Here is a 25,584-nt window from a genome sequence, read left to right as displayed (position 1 = left end):
ACAAATGAGCCACCTGCTTTGAAATTTAAGGAGCAAGAAATACACTTCTATCTAGTTTGAACTGTTATATATTTTTGGGTTTAGCAAACTGTAACACAAATGATCTGAGCATGTTATTCTCTTCAAAAAAAAACTCAATAATGCTTCCCAATAAGTACAGAATGAATATATTCTGCATCACTTCCAGATAATTATCCCTCATCCATTATGCAGAAACCCTTTCAAATAGGCATGCTATTTGACTATATTTACCATTACCTCACCTCATCACTGCCATTTTCTAAAGCTTATTTACTCCTCCACATTCAATAGGAATGTTAATGCTCGGATTATTATTACTTTTCTAACCCTTAGTACTTCTGTTATCTCAGGGGACTTCTTTGCTTATTGGGAGAATTAACAACATTCTGACCATCACGAACTTCCTATCAGGCACTAAATACTACCAATGCTATATGTTGTATATCCACCTCCTTCTTCAACCTTATTTAGTGGAAAAAGCAGTAATTTGAGACAGAACTGCATTTGCCTAATAAATGCATCATTGGACAAGTTGTTTTAATTTTTAATTCACCCAATTATCCCATCCCCCCTTCATCTCCCCTCCAGCAACCCTCAGCTTGTTTCCTATAGTTGGGTATCTTATAGATTGCCTCACTCTCTGTTTTCCTCTTACATTATTTTCCCTTCCCTTCCCCTGTGTTCATCTATTTTGTTCCTTAAATTTCCCATATGAGTGATATCATATGATAATTGTCTTTCTTTTACTTATTTTACTTATCATCATATACTTTAGTTCCCTTCACATCATTGCAAATGATAAGATTTCATTCTTTTTGATGGCTGAGTAATATTTATATATGCATATATAGACCATATTTTCTTTATCTAATCATCTGTCGACAGACATCAGAGCTCTTTCCATATTAGGGCCATTGTGGACATTGCTGCTATAAACATTGGGGTGCATGTGCCCCTTCAAGTCACTATGTTTGTATCCTTTGGATAAATACCTAGTAATGCGATCGCTGGATCATAGGATAGCTCTATTTTTAACTTCTTGAGGAACCTCCATACTCTTTTCCAGAGTGGCTACACCAGTTTGCATTCCCACCAACAATGTAAGAGGATTTCTCTTTCTCTGCATCCTTGCCAACATCTGTTGTTTCCTGAGTTGTTAATTTTAGCCACTCTGACTGGTGTGAGGTGGTATCTCATTGTAGTTTTGATTTGTATTTCGTTGATGTCAAGTGATGCTGAACATTTTTCATGTGTCTGTTGGTCATTTGTATGTCTTCTTTGGAAAACATCTGTTCATTTCTTCTGCCCATTTCTTGACTGGATTATTTGTTTTTGGTGTTGAGCTTGATAAGTTCTTCATAGATTTTGGATTGTAGCCTTTTATCTGATAAGACATTTGCAAATATCTTCTCCCATTCTGTAGGTTGACTTTTGGTTTTGTTGACTGTTTCCTTTGCTGTGCAAAAGCTTTTTATCCTCACGAAGTCCCAATTTTGCTTTTGTTTCTCTTGCCTTTAGAGATATGTCTAGAAAGAAGTTGCTGTGGCCAAGATCAAAGAAGTTGCTGCCTGCCTTCTCCTCTAGGATTCTGATGGATTCCTGTCTCACATTAAGGTTTTTCATCCATTTTGAGTTTATTTTTGTGTCAGGTGTAAGAAAGTGGTCCAGTTTCATTCTTAGACATGTGGCTGTCCAATTTTCCCAGCACCATTTTTTTGAAGAGACTATCCTTTCCCATTGGATATTCTTTGCGGCTTTGTCAAAGATTAGCTGGCCATAGAGTTGAGGGTCCATTTCTGGGTTCTCCATTCTCTTCCACTGATCTGTGTGTCTGTTTTTGTGCCAGTACCATACTTTCTTGATGATTACATCTTTGTGATATAGTTTGAAGTCTGGAATTGTGATGCCACCAGCTTTGATTTTCTTTTTCAACATTCTTTTGGCTATTCAGGGTCCTTTCTAGTTCCGTACAAATTTATTCCAACTCTGTGAAAAATGCTAATGGTATTTTTGATATAGATTGCTTTGGGTAGCAAAGTGTTGTTGCAATCCATGAGTTTGGAATGTTTTTACATTTCTTTGTGTCTTCCTCAATTTCTTTCATAAATGTTGTATAGTTTTCAGAGTATAGAAACCTATTTGGTTAGGTTTAGGCTTAGGTATCTTGCAGTACTTGGTGCAATTGTAAATGGGATCTATTCCTTGATTTCTCTTTCTTCTGTTTCATTTTTAGTGTATAGAAATGCAAGTTACTTCTGTGCATTGATTTTATATCCTACAACTTTCCTGATTTCCTGTATCATTTCTAGGAATTTTTTGGTGGAGTTCCTTGGGTTTCTACATAAAGTATCCTCTCATCTGCAAAGAATGAAAGTGTCACTTCTTTTCTAAGTTGGATGCATTTTATTTCTTTTTGTGTTATGATTGCTGAGGTTAGGAATTCCAGTACTATGGTGAACAACAGTGGTGATAGTGGACATCACTGTCATGTTCCTAACTTTAGGAGAAAAACTCTTAGTTTTTCTAACTAAGGATGGTAATTGCTGTGGGTCCTTCATATATGGTTGTTATGATGTTGAAGTGTGTTCCCTCTATCCATATGGTAGAAGGTTTTTATCAAGAAGGCTGTGTTTTGTCAAACACTTTTTCTGCATCTACTGAGAGGATCATTATCATTCTTATCCTTTTAAAAAATATTAATGTGGTGTATCACATTGTTTGATTTGCAGATGGTGAGCCACCCTTGTGGCCCAGGATTAAATCTCACTTGGTTCTGGTGAATAAACCTTTTAATGTACTCTTGCATCCTATTAGCTAGTATCTTGGTGAGAATTTTGGCATCCATGTTAATCAGGTATATTGATTATTAATTCTCCTTTCTTGTGGGGGTCTTTGTCTGATTTGGGGGTCAAGGTAATTTTGGCCTCATAGAATGAGTTGGAAGTTTTCCTTCTATTTCTATTTTCTGGAACAGTTTCAGAAGAATGTGTATTAATTCTTTCAATGTTTGGTAGAATTCCCCTGGGAAGCCGTTGAGCCCTTGACTCTTATTTGTTGGGAGATTTTTGATAACTGATTCAATTTCTTTGCTGGTATGGGTTTGTTTGGCTTTTCTTTTTCTTACTATTTCAGTTTTGGTAGTTTATGTTTCTAGGAATGCATCGTTCCTTCCAGACTGCCTAATTCGTTGGCATGTATTTCCTCATTATTCTCTTATAATTGTATTTCTTTGGTGTTGGTTGTGATCTCTCCTCTTTCATTCATGACTTTATTAATTTGGGTCCTTTTTCTTTTCTTTTTGAATCATCTGGTTGGGTGTTTATCAGTCTTATTAATTCTTTCAAAGAATCAGCTACTAGCTTTGCTGATCCATTCTATGGTTATTGGGGGGAGTTTTACTGTTTATTTTTGTTGTTAATTTCTATGTCATTGATTTCCATTAACTCTTTATTTCTCCTCTCCAACTGGGTTTAGGATTTATTTGCTTTTTTTTCCCCAAGCTCCTTTAGGTGTAAGTTTAGGTTGTGTATTTGAGACTTTTCTTGTTTCTTAAAGAAGGCCTGTATCATTATATACTTCCCTCTTAGGACTGCCTTTGTTGCATCCTAAAGGTTTTGAACTTTCATGTTTTCATTTTCATTTGCTTCCATGTATTTTTTAATTCTCCTTTAATTTTCTGGTTGACCCATTCACTCCTTAGTAGTATATTTTTTAACCTCCATGTATTTGTGGGCTTTTCAAAAAAAAATTTTTTGTGGTTGACTTCAAGTTTTTTTTTTTTTAATTTATTTATTTGTCAGAGAGAGAGAGAGAACGAGCACATGCAGACAGAGTTCCAGGAAGAGACAGAGAGAGAAGCAAGCTCTCTGTTGAGCAAAGAGCCCGATATGGGACTTGATCCCAGGACACTGGGATCATGACCCGAGCTGAAGGCAGCTGCTCAACCAACTGAGCCACCCAGGCGTCCCTGACTTCAAGTTTTATAGCATTGTGGTCTGAAAATATGCATGATATGAGCTCAGTCTTTTTGTACCAGTTCACACTGATTTGTGACTCAATATGTGACATATTCTGGAAAATATCCCATGTGCTCTCAAGAAGAATGTGTATTCTGCTGCTATAGGATGAAATGCTCTGAGTATATCTTTTCAGTCCATTGGGTCCAGTGTCTCATTCAAAGCCCTTATTTCCTTGTTGATCTTCTGCTTAGGTGATCAATCCATTGATGTGAGTGGGGTGTTAAAGTCCTCTACTATTATTGTATTATCAATTAGTTTCTTTAATTCTGTTTTGATTCATGTATTTGGCTGATCCCAGGTTAGGGGCATAAATATTTACAATTGTTAGATCTTCCTGTTGGATAGACCATTTTATTATGATACAGTGTGCATCTTCATCTCTTATTACAGTCTTTGGTTTAAAATCTAGTTTGTCTTATATAAACATGGCTTCTCCAGCTTTCTTTTTTTTTTTTTAAGATTTTATTTTTTTCTGTGAGAGAGAGAACAAGTAGTTTAGGGTGTGGTAGAGAAAGAGGAGAAACAGACTCTGCACTGACCAGGGAGTCTGATATGGAGCTCAATCCCAGTACCCTGAGATCATGACCTGAGCTGAAGGCAGACACTTAACAGACTGAGCTACACAGGCACCCCTTTAGCTGTCTTTTGATATCCATTGGCTCGATAAATTGTTCTTCACCCTCTCAGTTTAAATCTGGAAGTGTCTTTGGGTCTAAAATGAGTCTCTTGGTAGCAGCATATTGATCATTCTTGTTTGTTTTTGTTGTTACTGTTTTTTAATCCAATCTGAAACCCTACATCTTTTGTTTGGAGAATTTAGTCCACTTGCATTCAGAATAATTATTGAAAGATATGAAATTAGTGCCATAGTATTACCTATAACTTTGATGCTTTTATAGATTGTCTCTGTTCCTTTCTGGACTTTGCTATTTTTGGTCTCTCTGCTCAAAGGATTCCCTTTAATGTTTCTTTCAGGGCTTATTTAGTGATCACAAATTCCTTTAACTTTTGTTTGTCCTGGAAACTCTTTATCTCTCCATCAATTCTGAATTATAGCATTGATAGATAAAGTATTATTAGCTGCATGCTTTTCCCATTTAACACTTTGAATATATCGTGCTAGTCCTTTCTGGCCTGTCAAGTCCATATGGACAGACATGGTGCCAGCCTCATGTGTCTACCTTGTAGATTAAAGACCTCTTATTCCAAGCTGGTTTCAGAATTTTCTCTTTATCTTTGAAATTTGCAATCTTCAGTATTAGATGTCAAGGTGTTAACCTATTTTTGTCGATTTTGCTGGGAGTTCTCCATGCCTCCTGGACTTGAATGCCTGTTTCCTTCCCCAGATAAGGGAAGTTCTCAGCTATAATTTGTTTAAATAAACATTGAGTCCCTTTCTCCTGCTTTTTATCCTCTGGGATGCCTATAATACAGTTATTACTTCACTTTGTGGAATGACTCAGTTCTCTTATCTCCCTTCGTGATCTAAGAGTTTTCTTTTCCTCTTCTTTTCAGCTTCCATATTTTCCATCATTTTTTCTTCCAGATTTACTCTTCTGCTTTGTTCATCCTCATTTTTATGGATTCCATTTGGGACTGCATCTTGGTAATAGCATTTTTAATTTCAGTCTGACTATATTGTAGTACTTTGATTTCTATAGTAAAGGATTCTCTAGTGCTTTCTATGCTTTTTTCAAACCCAGCTAGTATCTTTATGTTGTTGTTTTAAATTCTAGCTCAGACATCTTACTTATATCCATGATGATTAAATCCCTGGCAATGAGTACTACCTCCTGTTCTCTGTTTTGTGATGCATTTCTCCATCTCATCATTTTGCCCAGAAAATAAAAGAAGAAAGAGGAAAAAAAACAATTAAAACAGAAAAACAAAGCCAAAAAGAAGAACAAAGCAAAACAAAACACTAGATCATGGCTATGTTTTGGTTTGCTTGTTAAGAAACACTAGATCCCAAAATAAGGGGAAAAAACCCTTACATATTGTATATATAATGCAATGAAAGGAAACAAATTATATATATATATATATATATACATATACATATACATATATATGTATATATACATATATATAGTTTATGTAAAAATTAAAATAAAAAAATAGAAAAAAACAGGAAAATAAGTGGACAAATACTAAAAGCCTGAGGAATAAAAATGCAAAGAAAGCTATGTACTGTTCTCTCCAAGAGCTGAAGCTTTGCAGTCCTCTATGATCAGTAAACTTGGTACCAGGCAGTTTTTTGTCCTGGTCTTCTGAAGGTGGGGCCCGTTTACTGATTCTCAGTGGACTTGCCCTATTGCAAATGTGCCTCCCTTACACAGAGGTAGGGATCAGTGTAAGTGGCTCCAGATTCCACAATGTGGAGCCATTTTGCTTCCTGAAGGCTTTCAGCACTGATGAGTGGGATGACTATGGTGGCGCCCCACTCTCTAGCACCTGGAGCTGAAAGTTCATCCCCTCCACTCTTCAGGAAGCCCTCACAGAAAAGCAATCAATCACTCTTGTCTCTCCATTTTCCACTAGAACTCTGTGTTTACCGGGCCTGTGACTAAGTGTTTTTGTATCAGGCACATGCCTGAATTTCAAAGCTCCAAATTTTATGGTCTTGTGGTACAGACGTACTCTGCTCCTTCCAGGGGAAAGAGAGGGGTATTTTCATGCCTCTGACTTTTGCTGGAACATGCCCAGGAAATCACACGACTGTGCAGCATTTCAGTTTATGGCAACACAGAATAGAAATCCAGCACCTATACTTGTTTTCAGCCAGCTTCCATGCTTCTATTCCTGGGAATAGTATAACACTTAGATGACACCCTTTCTTCTTGTGACCCCAGGGATCCTGAGATCATGCTGTCACACCTGGGATTCTGCCCTACTTTACCACCAGAGTACCTTTAAACCAGGGACCTCCCCTGACTCCAGCAGACTTCTAAACATTCTGATTTTGTATTTCACTACTTATGATACTTTGTGATAACCTTCTTGAGCAGGTTCTCTTCCCTCTGTAGCACCTCAGCTACCACCCAATTCAACCCTTCGTACCTCCTAACTTCCAAAAGGTGGTCACTTTTCTAATTGTAGACTTGCAGCTTTTCTTTCTTCATATTGCCAATTGATTTCTCAGGTGGTCAGAATGATTTAATAACTATTTAGATGTATTTGAGGTATGATACAAATTTAGGGTCTCCCTACTCCTCCACCATCATAATTCCTCTTCCATTTTTTTAAATTGATTGATAATTGATTGATTGATTGATTGATTTTAGAGAGAGAGAAGGAGAGCACAAGTGTCAGGGCAGAGAGAGGGAGAGACAATTTTAAGTGGATTCCACACTGAGCAGAGAGCCTGACATGTGGCTCTGTCTCAGCACCCTGAGATCACAAGAGTTGGGTGCTTAACCAATTTCATGACCCAGACACCCTTCCCATTTTAAATTATTTTTTTTTAAATATTTTATTTTTTATTTTTTTATAAACATATATTTTCATCCCCAGGGGTACAGGTCTGTGAATCACCAGGTTTACACACTTCACAGCACTCACCAAAGCACATACCCTCCCCAATGTCCATAATCCCACCCCCTTCTCCCAAACCCCCTCCCCCCAGCAACCCTCAGTTTGTTTTGTGAGATTAAGAGTCACTTATGGTTTGTCTCCCTCCCAATCCCATCTTGTTTCATTTATTCTTCTCCTACCCACTTAAGCCTCCATGTTGCATCACCACTTCCTCATATCAGGGAGATCATATGATAGTTGTCTTTCTCTGCTTGACTTATTTCGCTAAGCATGATACGCTCTAGTTCCATCCATGTTGTCGCAAATGGCAAGATTTCATTTCTTTTGATGGCTGCATAGTATTCCATTGTGTATATATACCACATCTTCTTGATCCATTCATCTGTGGATGGACATCTAGGTTCTTTCCATAGTTTGGCTATTGTGGACATTGCTGCTATAAACATTCGGGTGCATGTGCCCCTTTGGATCACTACATTTGTATCTTTAGGGTAAATACCCAATAGTGCAATTGCTGGGTCATAGGGCAGTTCTATTTTCAACATTCTGAGGACCCTCCATGCTGTTTTCCAGAGTGGCTGCACCAGCTTGCATTCCCACCAACAGTGTAGGAGGGTTCCCCTTTCTCCACATCCTCGCCAGCATCTGTCATTTCCTGACTTGTTGATTTTAGCCATTCTGACTGGTGTGAGGTGATATCTCATTGTGGTTTTGATTTGTATTTCCCTGATGCCGAGTGATATGGAGCACTTTTTCATGTGTCTGTTGGCCATCTGGATGTCTTCTTTGCAGAAATGTCTGTTCATGTCCTCTGCCCATTTCTTGATTGGATTATTTGTTCTTTGGGTGTTGAGTTTGCTAAGTTCTTTATAGATTCTGGACACTAGTCCTTTATCTGATATGTCGTTTGCAAATATCTTCTCCCATTCTGTCAGTTGTCTTTTGATTTTGTTAACTGTTTCCTTTGCTGTGCAAAAGCTTTTGATCTTGATGAAATCCCAATAGTTCATTTTTGCCCTTGCTTCCCTTGCCTTTTGCGTTGTTCCTAGGAAGATGTTGCTGCGGCAGAGGTCGAAGAGGTTGCTGCCTGTGTTCTCCTCAAGGATTTTGATGGATTCCTTTCGCACATTGAGGTCCTTCATCCATTTTGAGTCTATTTTTGTGTGTGGTGTAAGGAAATGGTCCAATTTCATTTTTCTGCATGTGGCTGTCCAATTTTCCCAGCACCATTTATTGAAGAGGCTGTCTTTTTTCCATTGGACATTCTTTCCTGCTTTGTCGAAGATGAGTTGACCATAGATTTGAGGGTCTATTTCTGGGCTCTCTATTCTGTTCCATTGATCTATGTGTCTGTTTTTGTGCCAGTACCATGCTGTTTTGATGATGACAGCTTTGTAATAGAGCTTGAAGTCCGGAATTGTGATGCCACCAACGTTGGCTTTCTTTTTCAATATCCCTTTGGCTATTCGAGGTCTTTTCTGGTTCCATATAAATTTTAGCATTTTTGGTCCATTTCTTTGAAAAAGATGGATGGTACTTTGATAGGAATTGCATTAAATGTGTAGATTGCTTTAGGTAGCATAGACATTTTCACAATATTTATTCTTCCAATCCAGGAGCATGGAACATTTTTCCATTTCTTTGTGTCTTCCTCAATTTCTTTCATAAGTACTTTATAGTTTTCTGAGTATAGATTCTGTGTCTCTTTGGTTAGGTTTATTCCTAGGTATCTTATGGTTTTGGATGCAATTGTAAATGGGATTGACTCCTTAATATCTCTTTCTTCTGTCTTGCTGTTGGTGTAGAGAAATGCAACTGATTTCTGTGCATTGATTTTATATCCTGACACTTTACTGAATTCCTGTATAAGTTCTAGCAGTTTTGGAGTGGAGTCTTTTGGGTTTTCCACATATAGTATCATATCATCTGCGAAGAGTGATAATTTGACTTCTTCTTTGCCGATTTGGATGCCTTTAATTTCCTTTTGTTGTCTGATTGCTGAGGCTAGGCCCTCTAGTACTATGTTGAATAGCAGTGGTGATAATGGACATCCCTGCCGTGTTCCTGACCTTAGTGGAAAAGCTTTCAGTTTTTCTCCATTGAGAATGATATTTGCGGTGGGTTTTTCATAGATGGCTTTGATGATGTTGAGATATGTGCCCTTTATCCCTACACTTTGAAGAGTTTTGATCAGGAAGGGATGCTGTACTTTGTCAAATGCTTTTTCAGCATCTATTGAAAGTATCATATGGTTCTTGTTTTTTCTTTTATTGATGTGTTGTATCACATTGACTGATTTGCGGATGTTGAACCAACCTTGCAGCCCTGGAATAAATCCCACTTGGTCGTGGTGAATAATCTTTTTAATGTACTGTTGAATCCTATTGGCTAGTATTTTGTTGAGTATTTTCGCATCTGTGTTCATCAAGGATATCGGTCTATAGCTCTCTTTTTTGGTGTGATCCTTGTCTGGTTTTGGGATCAAGGTGATGCTGGCCTCATAAAATGAGTTTGGAAGTTTTCCTTCCATTTCTATTTTTTGGAACAGTTTCAGGAGAATAGGAATTAGTTCTTCTTTAAATGTTTGGTAGAATTCCCCCGGGAAGCCATCTGGCCCTGGGCTTTTGTTTGTTTGGAGATTTTTAATGACTGTTTCAATCTCCTTACTGGTTATGGGTCTGTTCAGGCTTTCTATTTCTTCCTGGTTCAGTTGTGGTAGTTTATATGTTTCTAGGAATGCATCCATTTCTTCCAGATTGTCAAATTTATTGCCGTAGAGTTGCTCATAGTATGTTCTTATAATAGTTTGTATTTCTTTGGTGTTAGTTGTGATCTCTCCTCTTTCATTCATGATTTTATTTATTTGGGTCCTTTCTCTTTTCTTTTTGATAAGTCGGGCCAGGGGTTTATCAATTTTATTAATTCTTTCAAAGAACCAGCTCCTACTTTCGTTGATTTTTTCTATTGTTTTTTTGGTTTCTATTTCATTGATTTCTGCTCTGATCTTTATGATTTCTCTTCTCCTGCTGGGCTTAGGGTTTCTTTCTTGTTCTTTCTCCAGCTCCTTTAGGTGTAGGGTTAGGTTGTGTACCTGAGACCTTTCTTGTTTCTTGAGAAAGGCTTGTACCGCTATATATTTTCCTCTCAGGACTGCCTTTATTGTGTCCCACAGATTTTGAACCGTTGTATTTTCATTATCATTTGTTTCCATGATTTTTTTCAATTCTTCTTTAATTTCCCGGTTGACCCATTCATTCTTTAGAAGGATACTGTTTAGTCTCCATGTATTTGGGTTCTTTCCAAACTTCCTTTTGTGGTTGAGTTCTAGCTTTAGAGCATTGTGGTCTGAAAATATGCAGGGAATGATCCCAATCTTTTGATACCGGTTGAGTCCTGATTTAGGACCGAGGATGTGATCTATTCTGGAGAATGTTCCATGTGCACTAGAGAAGAATGTGTATTCTGTTGCTTTGGGATGAAATATTCTGAATATATCTGTGATGTCCATCTGGTCCAGTGTGTCGTTTAAGGCCTTTATTTCCTTGTTTATCTTTTGCTTGGATGACCTGTCCATTTCAGTGAGGGGAGTGTTAAAGTCCCCTACTATTATTGTATTGTTGTTGATCCCATTTTAAATTTTTAAGCTTCACTTTCTGGATCAGTTCAATAGGGATAATAATGTTTATATTGAATAATTTTTGTGAAGATTGGAGATATTTACATTAAGTGTCTAGCACATAGTAGGTATCTAACACAAAGTAATTATTATTATTGTTAGAGTATTATCATTCATACATATAGCTCATCTTCTTCTTTGTATTCTTCTAATCTACCTTACACATTGTTACCAGAGCAATCTTTCTAAAATGAAAATCTGTGCCATCCCCCTGCAATAAACTCTTTAATGGATCCCCCTCATTTTTATGCTAATGTAGCTCATAAGAATCCCTCTCCACCCTAGGTCACTTCTCTGCACTTTACTCTATGGTTCAGTCATACTGAATTTCCTTTTGTTTCTTTAGTTTATCATTACTACCTCTCTCACTTCATTCTCCTGGACTTTATACCTGCTGTACTCTCTTTGTGGAACATTTCCTACCTATCTTTTAGTCTAATTTATTTCTACCATCTTTTAGATCTCAGTTTAAAACTGATTTCCTCTGGAGCATATGGGTGGTTCAATCAGTTAAGCGTCCAACTCTTGATTTTGGTTCAGGTCATGATCTTAGGGTCAGGAAATTGAGCCCCAAATCCAGCTCCATGCTGAGTGTGGAGAAGATTTTCTTTCTCCCTCTCTCCCTGCAGTACCTCCTAAATCACACACTCTCTCTAAAAAATGTAATTTCCTCTGAAATCAATTGTGGGTATTCTCCCACAGATTCACTTCCTTATCCCTGCTATATGATTCCACAGCCCTCTGTACTTCTCTGACCTTAACACTTATTCTGTTATCATTATTGTTTGTTTTCCCCACTAGAATGTAAGTTATATGAGGTCAGAGGCCACATTCCTTTTTACTCACTATTTTATTCCTAGTGTCCAGAATACTGTTTGGATCTCATTAAGCTCTCTAGAAATATTTTTGGAAGAATAGATTAATGAAAGCTCTAACAAGAGGCATGAATTTTCTGATTCATGATGACAGTTCATGCATACCTAGCTTTGCACATGCTATCTCCTCTACCTGGAATACCCTCCTATGCCTCACTTCATCCCTCATCTGTTTAAGAGTTACCTATACCTCCTTCAAGATTCAAGATATAGGATTAATTGGCTCTTTTTACAACTTTATTTGATGCCTCTGCATAAATTTTGTTGTTCCTTACCCTGTGATTCCATAACATTTCTATCCCCCTCAGTTTAAGGCTTTTATACTATTGTATAAAATATATATATTGTGTATCTATCTGTGCACAATGTCTGCTTTAACTTTTAGACTGTAATGTCACAAAAAGCATGAGCTGTGTCTTGTTTATCTCTGTAGTTCAGCACACATTCCAAATAATAATCAGTGGAACTTGGATTTTACTGCTTTCTGTATTATGCACATTTATATCCAATAGGTATAAAGAACAATACAATGAATATATTTATCAAGATTTTCATCAATAAATGTCATTAATAGAAATGAAGTTTTCTATATATCCATGTCTGTAAAAAAAGGAAAATATTTTCTAAACATATATATCATCCTGATCTGGGCTTCATCTTTTCTGTACTGTTTTAATTTTAGTATATGTGGTGCTGAAGCAAGCAGCAGGTAATGAGCTTTGGCCTGCATTTTTATGGTTATCCTGAAGTCCCAAGATGAGGTTTCACTCTAAACTGCCCTAGTTACATAGCTATGCAGTCCTTTGTCAAATTTTTCTAAGAAGCTGAATTTCTGTAGTTTTCCATGGAATCCAGATAAGATTTCCAAGGGTCAAAATAATAATGTCGTAGAATAACACTTCCTGAAAAATTCTAAGTGTTCTTTTGGACCTTATCTAATTCACATTTTTCATGTGTCTGTAAGACAGGCAGCACTTACATTATTATCAGAATGAGAAAGTAGATAATTTTTGTCTTACAAAAGGTCACTCGATGAATAAATTATGGGGTCAAAAATAGAGCCAAGCTCTAATATTTTCAGTTTGGAACCTAGGTCTCCCTCCAGACACACCCTCCTGGGTCTGAAGTGAATCATCTACCATGTAAGAGAACCAAAGGCTTCATCATGCTTCTGAACTTCTGTACCTCCTTTAACACAAGGGAATTCCACATAGTTTCCTGTTTTATCAAACTCCACTTTCTTGTCCAATTCATATTAGAATGAAGGACTCAATAGACATCTTCTTCCCATTTATCTACCTTATTTTCAGGTGACTAATCCTTTGATCTGCTTCATCTTTTATACTCCTCAATCTTCATATTTCATCATTTTTCCATCTTTTTCATATTTTAACATTCCCATCCTCCTCTCTCCTTTCTTCTCTCTTTTTCACTCCTCCTCTAAAACAAAACTAACATTGATCTTTTTTATTTTATTATTCATTCTCTTAACTATCTTGTTCTCATTCATTCTCTATTCTTTCTCCTCAGTCTCTATGTGTTGATTTCCTTGCCTGTCCATCACTTTCTTTTCATTTTCTTACAGCTTTTTACCCATCCACATCTCATCATCCTCATCCATCCTTCCAACTACCACATTCCACAGCCCCTCCTCTGCTTCATTCTTTCAACAATTGTTTACACTCCCATCTCCTCTTCAAACAAGTATGCCTCCTTCACATTTTCCCACTTATGTTCTATTGTCTTCAAATTCTCTTCAAATAATACCTCTACTCTGTCCTATCCTTCCCATCTCCTTTCCTATTTTTATCTAGCCTCATATCCTTCCATTCAGGACAAGAAGACTTGTCCCTCTTCCTTTATAAGTAAAACTTTCAATGTAGTTTTGATGACATTCTGCTTACAGTTTTCTCTGGCAACTTGGTGTCAGCAAAACCTCATTTCTACTATACTTTCAATCTGTGTCTCTCTGCTATTGCACAAATAAGTATCAGTATTTACATTAAAAAAAAGCAATTATTTTCTTCTATCCCTGAATGTATCTATAATATACTCATTGCTTTCATTTTCAAACAAGCTCCTAGGAAGTATTTTCTGTGTTTACTATTTTCACTACTTCTATGTCAATTCCTAAAAACTCACTGCTGCACTAAACACTACACTGAAACAATGTATGTGAAGAAGAGCAATGCCTTCCATGTTGTAAAACCTAATACATTTAATTCCCTATATTATTTGTTCTCTTTGTAATAACCAATAATGTTATAAAAATATATTAATAATGATAAAGATATATAAATAATTATAAAGATAATGATTAATAATGATATCATTATATATAATAATGATAAAGGTCACTATTTAATGATAAATAAAGATATTTATATATAAATAATGATTAATAATGATAAATAGCTGAACTTGCAGCCAAACTGCCAGAGTATGAATGCTGACTCAACCATTTACTACCTAGGTGATTTTTAAATTTTTTCTTACCCACTCTTGTCTCAGTCTCCTCATCTGAAAAGTGGAAATAATAGTACCTATCTCACAGGGTTATTGTTTTATAAAAGTTAAGTGATAAGAACAGCGCATGGCACACTGTAAATACTGTATTGATGTTAATGATAATATTTATGCTATTACTGAAAAATTATCATTATTATTATTATTGATCACTGTGAGCTTTTTTGAAACCCTTTACTCCTTTGATATATCAGTCAAAATGGGTCAGGTTAGCATGTAGTAACAAAAAATCTCAATGTCCTCAAACAAAAAAGATGTACTTCTCACACTACTTGTCTATCTCAGATTTTAGTGAAGGGGAGACTGTCTTCTATGTCATCTTCAATAAAGGATACAGAATGATAGAGCCAAGGACACCTGGCATAATGTTACTTACTGTGGCCATGGAGAGGAACATGGAAAATTATGTATTATCCTTCCTCAGAAATGATTCATGTTATTTCCAGTCACATTTGGTTAGCCAAAGTCATCTATCTATGCCTAACTTCAAGGTTCTATGGAAGTACAATACAACCACAAAGCCAGAAGAACATGGGTTAAAAATATGGAAAGTAAAAGTATTGACTATCACACTCAGTTTTCAAGATACTGCACACTAGGGGTTCTACCAAGACGTTTCTTTTTCTTCTTGGTCTCCTTCATAGGTTCCTCTTTTTCCCCTTCTACCTTAATGATAATGATGCTACAGGACTGGATCCTTGGCATAATTTTCTTCTCACTCTGCATACTTTCCTGAAGTGATCACATACATTCATATGGTTGTCCCAATATACTAACAATACCAAACTTTATATCTTTAGCTTATATCTGTCTTCTGATCTTAAGATTTGTATATCCAACTGCTATTACACACCTATCCCTAGATAATCTATAATCTTTTAAAGCTCATCTTACCCAAAAATTAACCTTGCAGATTTATCCTAACTTTCTTCCAACTTTTATATGATCTGCCCCAGTTTGCAGCACCATCATTCGCCCATGTTATTTGGGTACTTATAACCTTAATCCCGTCCTTCCTGTCATTCTAACATTGGCTGTTTTTACTATTTCCTCAATGTCTCTCCCCTTCTCCATCTTAATCTGCTGCTCTGAATGAGAACTTTACCACTCCTTGCCCAGATTATTTAAGCTGTCTACAAACCCATTTCTATAACTCCAGTTTTGTTCCTTTCAAATACATTCTTTACACTGTAACTGGAGTGGCATATGTAAATTAAAAACTGACCACCTCATGCTCTTGCTTCTGTTGAAGGAAACCATTCCATTGCTTGTAACGGCTAACTTGGTTTTCTCTGCCTAAAATATACTTCCTCTTTCCTCCCCTTAACACCTACAATTATCTTGGCTACATTCTACTTACTGAATAGTACAAAAATGAATGCTAATACTAATAATCAGGTGCTCTAAAACACACATGCAGATCACACACACATATATATACACACATATACATATATACATTTACATATGTGTGTGTGTATACAGACACATACATACATACATATGTAAATATATAAGATCTGAGAAAAGATCAATGAAATATATATGTTAATTTTATTCATCTTTTCTCCAGATTATTCTTCCCTTCTCTCCACCTTGTTTTTCCCACTTCTTTTTTTTTAATTTTTTATTTTTTATAAACATATATTTTTATCCCCAGGGGTACAGCAACATCTTCCTAGGAACAACGCAAAAGGCAAGGGAAGCAAGGGAAAAAATCAACTATTGGGATTTCATCAAGATCAAAAGCTTTTGCACAGCAAAGGAAACAGTTAACAAAATCAAAAGACAACTGACAGAATGGGAGAAGATATTTGCAAACGACATATCAGATAAAGGACTAGTGTCCAGAATCTATAAAGAACTTAGCAAACTCAACACCCAAAGAACAAATAATCCAATCAAGAAATGGGCAGAGGACATGAACAGACGTTTTTCCCACTTCTATCCACTTTCCCTCTTTTCTTTATCACTCTTTATTCTATTCTCATTTCTTCTCTAGTTTCTCAGCTCCTCCTCTATAATTCAACTTTTCTCTCAAGTATCCTTTGGTATCCATTCTTCCTTGCCTATCTTCTCCTCTACCAAATTCTTTCAGGAAAAACATCAATAAAGAGCAAGTTTAAGGTAATGGAAGACTAGGATATGGGAAAGGACACTTCATGTATTCACCACATATTTCAGTTTCATTGTACAAAACAACAATAACAAAAAAAAACAGCCACAGAATCTGCATTGAAAGATCAAATTTTTTCCATTCAATAATGTTAATTCAGTTACTTAAAACTGATATTCATTAATGTGTGAGGGAGCTTTAGGACAACTGGCAGAATAGGAATTAACAAAAACACAAAACAAGAACCATGAAAGTTTTTTAGTGTTTAGGGACAAAGAATATTATGGAACTGGAAATGTTTTTAAAGTCATTCTTTTTGAAGGCAAAATTACGATATATATATATATATATATATATATATATATATACATACATATGTGTGTGTGTGTGTGTGTGTGTGTGTAAGAATTATATTTATTTATTTTAAAGATTTATTTATTTTAGAGTGAGAACATGAGAGGGGGAGAGGCAGAGGGAGAGGAAGAGACAAAATCTCAAGCAGACTCTGCCCTGAGTGTGGAGCCTGATGCAGGGTTTGATCTCACAGCATTGAAAGCCTGACTTGAACCAAAACCAAGAGCTGGATGCTTAACCAACTGAGCCATCCAGGTGCCTCTGTATATAAATGATATTTAAAGAAACATTCTAGGGGCACTTCACTGGCTCAGTTGTTTAAGCAGCTACCTTTAGCTCAGGTAATAATCTCAGGGTCCTGGGATTGACACCTGCATTGGGCTCCCTGCTCAGTGGGGAGTCTGCTTCTCTCTTTTCCTCTTCCTCTGCCCCTGGCCCTGCTTGTGCATTCTCTCTCTCAAATAAATAAAGTCTTTTAAAAATTAAAAAAAAAAAGGAAACATTCTTAGGTTAATTAGATACCTCACTTACATCAAACTCCTCAGGATTCCCAGGCAATGTGGCATAAAAGATATGTTGTAATTTTTTATATATTATATATAACATTGTGTGCTTCTGAAAATATCCATCATTATCTCATTTGATTCTCACAATTCTGCATTATAGGGAAAGTTTTTTACTGCAGTTAAACAGCTTATTTTGACTATCACAGTGCTCTTCCTGTGTATATAGCTGTGAGTCTTTGAATTTAAGACCTTTGAATATGTATATGATTACATGTTAGGCTATATGTGTCTCTGAGTATGGATACATTTATACATCTTGAACATATATCTCTGTGTGTCTGAGAATGTTCATATGTTCAACTCTCTTATTTATTTGTATATCTATAATATATGTCTCTATGAATGTGTGTACCTGCAAATATATAAAGCAGTATATACTAAATGTCCATTTCTAATCTGTAAACTTAACAGAACTTTCAATAGATAGCCTAAAATATGCTGTTTTCAAGTCCTACCCTGAATATGCTTTAGATGGGAGGTATCACTCACTGACCTCATTGTGTAGAGGAGGGTTCCATTGTCCACCAGTCTGAGCAGCTTGTTAGGTGTGGTCATGTTATGGGCTACTGATTTCTTGCCATTGTGAAAGAAGGTGTCAGGGGTCCAGATCTTACTAGCCAGGAGATTGTTCAGTGGAAGGATCTTCATGGGTCCATCAAATTTCAATCTTTCATCATGCCATGTCTGTCGAAAAAATACATCAATGGTGTACTCCTAGGGACAAAAAACAGAGAATAATGAACATAGTTCTGATGAGGACCTATAGTGCCCTTAACAAATATTAATCAATTTGCAATATTTCCTCCAATGCACAGAAGCAGCAGTATATTAATAGTACTTACTGGAAGTATGGCAAATGATTATGATTGAAAAATGAAGCCATGGTGATCAATAATTATGAAAATAACATATCTGACAAGATTTTGTTGAGGAAGTTCACTGCCAACAATTCCTCACATGTCATACAAGCTGACACAAGAGTGCTTTATGAAAAGGCAAGAGCTCTGTTCTCTATGCAGTAGCATCTCTAATAAGAACAAACTCCTTACCTTGTCTCCTCTACTAAATGATCCAATATGAACATTAAAGGCCAATATTACAATCACCAGAAAATGAAAACCTTAAGTTTCAAAACACATTTCAGTTGAGTCTCACAAAATACAACTGATGAGTTTATATTTTTATTAGCTTTGATAAATAAGGAACTCTTTCCTATAAATAAAAATAGACAAACAGAAAAATGGGTAAATAGCATACCAGAAAATTCATAAAATAGATAAAAATGCTAATAAACATGCAATTTTTTTCAAAATTGCTGTTAATCTAACTATAAATTAAAATAACAAATGTTTCAGGTTTTCGTAATAGCTGACTAAACTGTTTGGCTATACCTTCCTGTAGCTATTAATTATAAAATTAAAACATAAAGAGAGAAGAGAAGAAGAAGGGAAAATAACCTATTTGAAAGCAATGGGGTACAAATGTAAGCAGACAAAAACTTGAAGAAAATTTACCCTTAAAAGATGGCAGTAGCAATGTGTGCCCCCCCAAACTTAGAATTCCTGTGGCAGATACTACAGCTTTACTGCTCAAGGTGGGAAATAATCTGGAAATTTAGGGGTGGTACTCCTGGAAGCAAGACAGTCACAGAAGGGATGAGACCCCAAATCTGCATATATACTCTGCCCCAAATTTTGGCTGACCATTACACTACACATATGAACAAGACTTTGGGACTCTGTTAAAAAAAAAATGCAGGCAAAAACCAGAGGGTAGTCTTCCACTAAATGACAGATGACAAAACTATGCTGAGTGATGTTTGTAAGCTTGGCAGAAATCAGAAAAATGCACTGGCTTAATAGCTCAGAGGATAGGCCCCAAGGCTAGTCAGAGAGCTGAAAATTCAGGATAAAGTCCTGGAAGCAAGAAAACAACTGAGAGGTTGAGTCCCCAAATCTCAGTGCAAACCTTACCCAGATCTCTGATCACTAAACTGCCTGAGGCATGGGGGACACTTTTAGATATCCAGATATAATAAAGAAGCTGCCTAAAACTCTGTGGCTTAAAATACCTTAATGACTTTTAGTCATATGTAAGTTTCAATATCCTTCTCTTACCTAGAAAGCACTTCATAAATTGATCCTTATCTTCTTCTCTGAGCTCTTCTTCAACTACTCTTCCCTCTACAAATCAGCCAGCCTGGCTTTTCTCTTTTTCTAGCATACCAAGCATAGTTCTGACTAAGGATTAGAATATTATATAAATATCTAAATTGGGACATATTTGAGAGTCAGAAGAGTTTTTATCAAAAACTACGATAGGACAATTGGTATAAATCAAGACTGTTCTGGGTAAAAAGGTAGAACTAGACTCCCACATAAAGCCAAGACCCTGAATGGTTCCAACTACAACAAAAAGGAGAACTACGGAAAATGTACTAGATAAAACCATTCTACAACATGAAAATTCTAAAAGGAAATGTGTCTAACCAAGCATGGATACTGGATGGAGAGGGGTTTAAGGGAAGCATTTCTACTGAGATTTAGCAACCTCAAATCTAATTTTACATGGGATTGATGCCTAAATACACAGTATCGTCCTGATTTTGAGTTTACAAGCTGAGAAATTAACATAGGAATTTGCTTCAATGTGGGGATACCTCTACTGCCTGAATTCTCTTCTAGGACTTTTATGGTTTCAAGTCTCAGATTCAGATCTTTAATCTGTTTTGAATTTGTTTTTGTGTGTGGTATAAGAATATGTTCTAGTTTCATTCTCTTACATGTTGCTGTCGAGTTTTCTCAACACCATTTGTTGAAGAGACCATCTTTTCCCATTGGATATTCTTGCCCCCTACGTTGTTTACTTGACCATATAATTGTGAGTTTATTTATAGGTTTTCTACTCTATTCTATTGATGTATGTGTCTATTTGTGTGTTATTTCCAAGCTGTTTTGATTACTATAGCTTCTGTTATGGTGAGACAACACTAAAGAATCCTAACTGGTTGAAGCACAAGTATAATAATCCTTGAATGTGGGCCTGGCCGTCCAACCTCCTGTGGACACAGTGCACGATCAATCTATTATAGAGGATTAATACAAGTTCATGCTTTTTGTGTTACGGTGAGACAACACTAAAGAATCCAATTTAGACTGGTTGAAGCACAATTATAATAATACTTGAATGTGATTACTATAGCTTCTGAATGTAACTTGAAATCTGTAATTGTGGTTCCTTCTATTTTGCTTCTCTTCTTCAAAATTGCTTTGGAAATGGGTGTCTTTGCGGTTTCCATATAAATGTTTGGATTTTTTGTTCTAGTTCTGTGAAAAATGCTGTTGGTAGTTTGATAGGGATTGCATTAAATGTTTAGTTTGCTTTAGGTTATATACATATTTTAACAATATTTGTTCTTCCAATCTATGAGCATGGAATCTCTTTCCATTTATTTGTGTTGTCTTCAATTTTTTGCATCAATGTTTTATTGTTTTTAGTGTATATGCCTTTCTCCCTTTGCTCAATTTTATTCCTAGGAGTCTTATTATTTTTGGTCCAGTTGTAAATGGGATTGTTTTCTTAATGTTGCTTTCTGCTGTTTCATTGTTAATGTATAGAAATGGAACAGATTTCTGCATATTGATTTTGTATCCTGTGGATTTACTGAAATCATTAATCAGTTCTAGTTGGTTTTTCGTGGAATCTTTGGGGTTTTCTACATATAGTATCATATAATCTGCAAATAATGAAAGTTTTACTTCTTTCTTACTGATTTGGATGCCTTTTATTTCTTTTTGTTGTCTAACTGCTATGACTAAAGCTCCCAGTACTATGTTGAAAAAAAGTGGTGAGAGTGGACATCCTTATCTTATTCCTGACCTTAGGGGAAATGCTCTCAGTATTTTCCCATGGAGGATGACGTTGGTTGTGGGATTTTCATATGTGGCTTTTATTATGTTGAGGTAGGTTCCCTCCAATTCTACTTTGTTGAGGGATTTTTTTTTTATCTTGAATGAATGTTGTATTTTGTGAAATGCTTTTTCTGTATCTGTTGAAATCATCATGAGGATTTTAATCTTTTCTTTTATTGACATGATGTATTTTAATTGATTTGTGAATACCGAATCACCCTGCATGCTGGGAATAAATCCCACTTGATTGTGATGAATGATTTTTTTAAAAAATATGTTGTAATCCGGTTGCTAATATTTTATTTAGGAATTTTGCATTCATTTTCATGAGAGCTATTGACCTGTAGTTTTCTTATTTGTGGTGTTTGTCTTTATCTGGTTTTGGTATCAGGGTGATACTGGCCTCACAGAATGAACTTAGAAGCTTTCCTTCTATTCTTTGGAAATGTTTGAGAAGAATAGGTATTAACTCTTATTTAAATGTTTAGTAGAATTTCCCTGTGATGCCATCTAGTCGTGGACTTTTGTTTTAAAATTGTATTTCTAAGGTGTTGACTATTTCTCCTCCTTCATTTCTAATTTTGAGTACTTTTTTTTCTCTCTCTTTTTGATGAATCTGACTAGAGGTTTATCAATTTTATTGATCTTTTCAAAGAACAAGTTCCTTGTTTCACTGATCTATTCAATTCCTTTTCTCATTTCTATATCATTTATTTCTGCTCTAATATTCTTTTATTTCACTCCATCTGCTGGTTTTGTTTGGTTTGTTGTTCTTTATCTAGCTCCTTTGAGTATAATGTTAGGTTGCTTATTTGAGATATTTCTTGCTTCTTGATGTGGGCCTGTATTTCTATAAACTTCCTCCTTTAGGACCATTTTTTGCTGTATCGCAAACATTTTGGACCATTGTGTTTTCATTTTCATTTGTTTCCATGTACTTTTAATTTTTTTCATTGATTTCTTGTTTGGCCTATTCATTGTTTAGTAGCATATTATTTAACCTCCATGTATTTTTGCTTTTTGCAGATTTTTTTTTTTTTTGTGGTTGATTTCCAGTTTCATAGCATGTTGTCAGAAAGCATGCATGGTATTACTTTGATCTTTTTGAAATTGCTATCACTTGTTTTATGGCCTAAAATGTGATCTATTCTGGAGGATGTTCTACATGCACTTGAAAATAATATGTATTCTGCTGTTTTAGGATAGAATGTTCTGAATATAACTGTTAAACCCATCTAGTCTATTGTGTCATTCAAAGCCACTGTTTCTTTGTTGATTTTCTATTTAGATGCTCTGTCTATTGATGTAAGTGTGTCAAGAGTCCCTTGACTCAACTTTACAGATATACTTATTTTTACACTTTTGTGTTTCCTACTTTTCTTACTCCTATTTATGGTCTTTTTTTTTTCCTGTCAAAAAGTACCCTTTAGTATTTCTTGTAGGTGTTGTTTAGTTGTCATGAACTCCTTTAGTTTTTTGTTTGTCTGAGAAACTTTTTATCTCTCCTTCTATTCTGAATGATAGCTTTGCTGGATAGAGTATTCTTGGCTGCAGATTTTTCCCTTTCTGCAATCTGAATATATCACAATACCCGCTTCTAGCCTGCAAAGTTTCTCCTGAAAAATCAGCTGATTTTTATTGGGTTTCCTTTGTATGTAACTGTCTTCTTTTCTTTTGTAACATTTAAAATTCTTTCTGTATCCTTTTTTTTTTTTTACCATTTTATTACTATGTGTCTTTGTGTGGACCTCCTTGGATTGAATGTGTTGGGGGATCACTGTGCCTCCTGAACTGGACATCTGTTTCCTTCTCCAGATTCAGGAAGTTTTCAGTTATTATTTCTTCAAATATATTTCCTGTATCCCTTTCTCTCTCTTTTTCTTCTGGGATCCCTATAATATTAATATGATGATGGTTGATGTGGTCTCTGAGTTCCCTAAGTCTATTCTCATTATGCATTATCTGTCTCTTATCTGTTCAGCTGGATTGCTTTCAATTGTTCTATCATCCATGTCACTGATATGATCCTCTGCTTCCTGTAGCTTACATGTGTTCCATCTATTGTATTTTTAATTACATTTATAGAGTTCTTCATCTCTGATATGTTATTTTTTATCTCTTTGTGAAGGGTCTCGCTGATGTCCTCTACTCTTTTCTCAAGTCCAATGAGTATCTTTATGATCATTGCCTTAAATTCTCTATCAAGCATATGACTTATTTCAGTTTCACTTAGATATTCTATTGTGATTTTTTTGTATTCTTTCATTTGGAACAAATTCCTCTGTCTTTTCATTTTGATACCTCTCTGTGTCTTTTTCTCTGTTTTAGGAAAGTCAGCTACACATTTTCCTCTTGAAAGTAGTGGCTTTATGAAGAAGAGTTTCTGTAGTGCCCTGCAGTGTAGTGACCCCTGTTTATCAGAACCTGGCACTTCAAGGAAGCCTCCTATGTGTGTTGCTTGCATCCTGCTGTTATGTCTGTGTAGCCTTCCTTTTCAGTCCAGAATTCTGCACTGACTTTCTGCCTGTTGTGGGCTGTGTGTGCACTCTGTGGTGTGAGACCCAGACATACTAGCTCTGAGGGAGAGCATAGACCATAGGAGGGTGCAGGGGTGGGATGTTGGTGTTAGCAAAATTTGCACTGAGCTACTAGTCCTAGGCTGATCCCTCAAATCACAGTGGTAATCAAGGGTGAGGCATGCAGCAGTGGAGGTAGCCAGGGGTACAAAGTATCTGTGCATGCAGTTGCTGGTCAAGGTGCACACGTGGCATTAACAAAGTTTATACTGAGCCACTAGCAATAGGCAGGATCCCTAAGCATGGTGGCCACATGGGTGCAGCACTCCAAGGCAAAAGCAGGGTGGGGCATGTGCAATGTAAATAAAATTTATATTAAGCCTCCATCAGAAAGGATGAATACCCAACTTTTGTAGCAGCATGGATGAGACTGGAAGAGATTCTGCTGAGTGAAATAAGTCAAGCAGGGAGAGTCAATTATCATATGGTTTCACTTATTTGTGGAGCATAACAAATAGCATGGAGGACAAGGGGTGTTAGAGAGGAGAAGGGAGTTGGGGGAAATTGGAAGGGGAGGTGAATCATGAGAGACTATGGACTCTGAAAAACAATCTGAGGAGTTTGAAGTGGCGGGGGGTGGGAGGTTGGGGGAGCCAGGTGGTGGGTATTATAGAGGGCACGGGTTGCATGGAGCACTGGGTGTGGTGAAAAAATAATGAATACTGTTTTTCTGAAAATAAATAAGTTTTAAAAATTTAAAAAAAAATTTATATTAAGTCCAGGACACAGGCCAGCAAGCTTGGAGTAGACCAGTCCTTAGGAAAACTTGCTGGTGGGACACACTGCTAACAATTTAGGTAGCAAGTGTCTGTGTAGTCCCACCTCTCACAGGTGGCTCTGAGTTTATCTGGGGGGGGGGGGGAAGAAAATGGCACCACAGATTCTTTGTTCCCCAATACACTCCACAAAAATATAAACAGATCTCCCTCCGGTTGTGCAAGCTGTCACTTCTATGTTGCTTTTCCTCAGTTTGTTGTCTTTTTAAGGGCAGGGACCTGGCTATCAGTTACCCTTCCAGCTTACCCAATGCTGAGTCAGCTGACTTTTAAAACTCTAGGCTCCAAGTCCTGCCAGTTATACAAATTAATGGAATTCAGCCCCTCTGTTTTTCAAAGCCAGATGTCACAAGGATTTATTTTCCCTGTGTGGGCTCCCTTGTGCTTTCTCCTCTCCATGACCACAGTTCCATCCCTTCTGTGGGCAGCTCTCCACTACTGGTTCTACCCTTCCCAACCTCTCTGATGCACTTCTTCTCTACATTTGGTTGTGAAGTTTATTCTGCCAGTCTTTGGAGCACTCTCTCATTTATTGACTTAGATGTGTTATCTAGTTATAAATATGGGACGGGGCAAGCTTAGGATCATCTTATTCCACCATCTTGCACTTCTCCACCAAGGAGCATCAGAAAAT

At 36.4% G+C, this 25,584-nt stretch overlaps 1 protein-coding gene and 1 long non-coding RNA gene across 4 annotated transcripts in view; one reads left to right on the top strand and one right to left on the bottom strand.

The window, feature by feature from the left end:
- LOC309856038 overlaps positions 1–25,584 on the top strand; it is a 1,055,650-nt gene that overhangs the window by 8,569 nt on the left and 1,021,497 nt on the right. The window lies entirely within an intron of this gene.
- GABRA3 (gamma-aminobutyric acid type A receptor subunit alpha3) overlaps positions 1–25,584 on the bottom strand; it is a 387,573-nt gene that overhangs the window by 111,100 nt on the left and 250,889 nt on the right. For all 3 annotated transcript variants that reach the window (XM_082716626.1, XM_082716628.1, XM_082716627.1), the window contains exon 5: positions 18,181–18,401. In XM_082716626.1, the coding sequence (XP_082572752.1) occupies positions 18,181–18,401 (221 nt within the window). The remainder of the gene's footprint in view (positions 1–18,180; positions 18,402–25,584) is intronic.

This window comes from Mustela nivalis, assembly GCF_964662115.1.
Source record: "Mustela nivalis genome assembly, chromosome: X".
Classification (NCBI taxonomy): domain Eukaryota; kingdom Metazoa; phylum Chordata; class Mammalia; order Carnivora; family Mustelidae; genus Mustela; species Mustela nivalis.
Note: the sequence above shows the minus strand (reverse complement) of the source record. Positions and strands in the feature narration are given on the sequence as shown.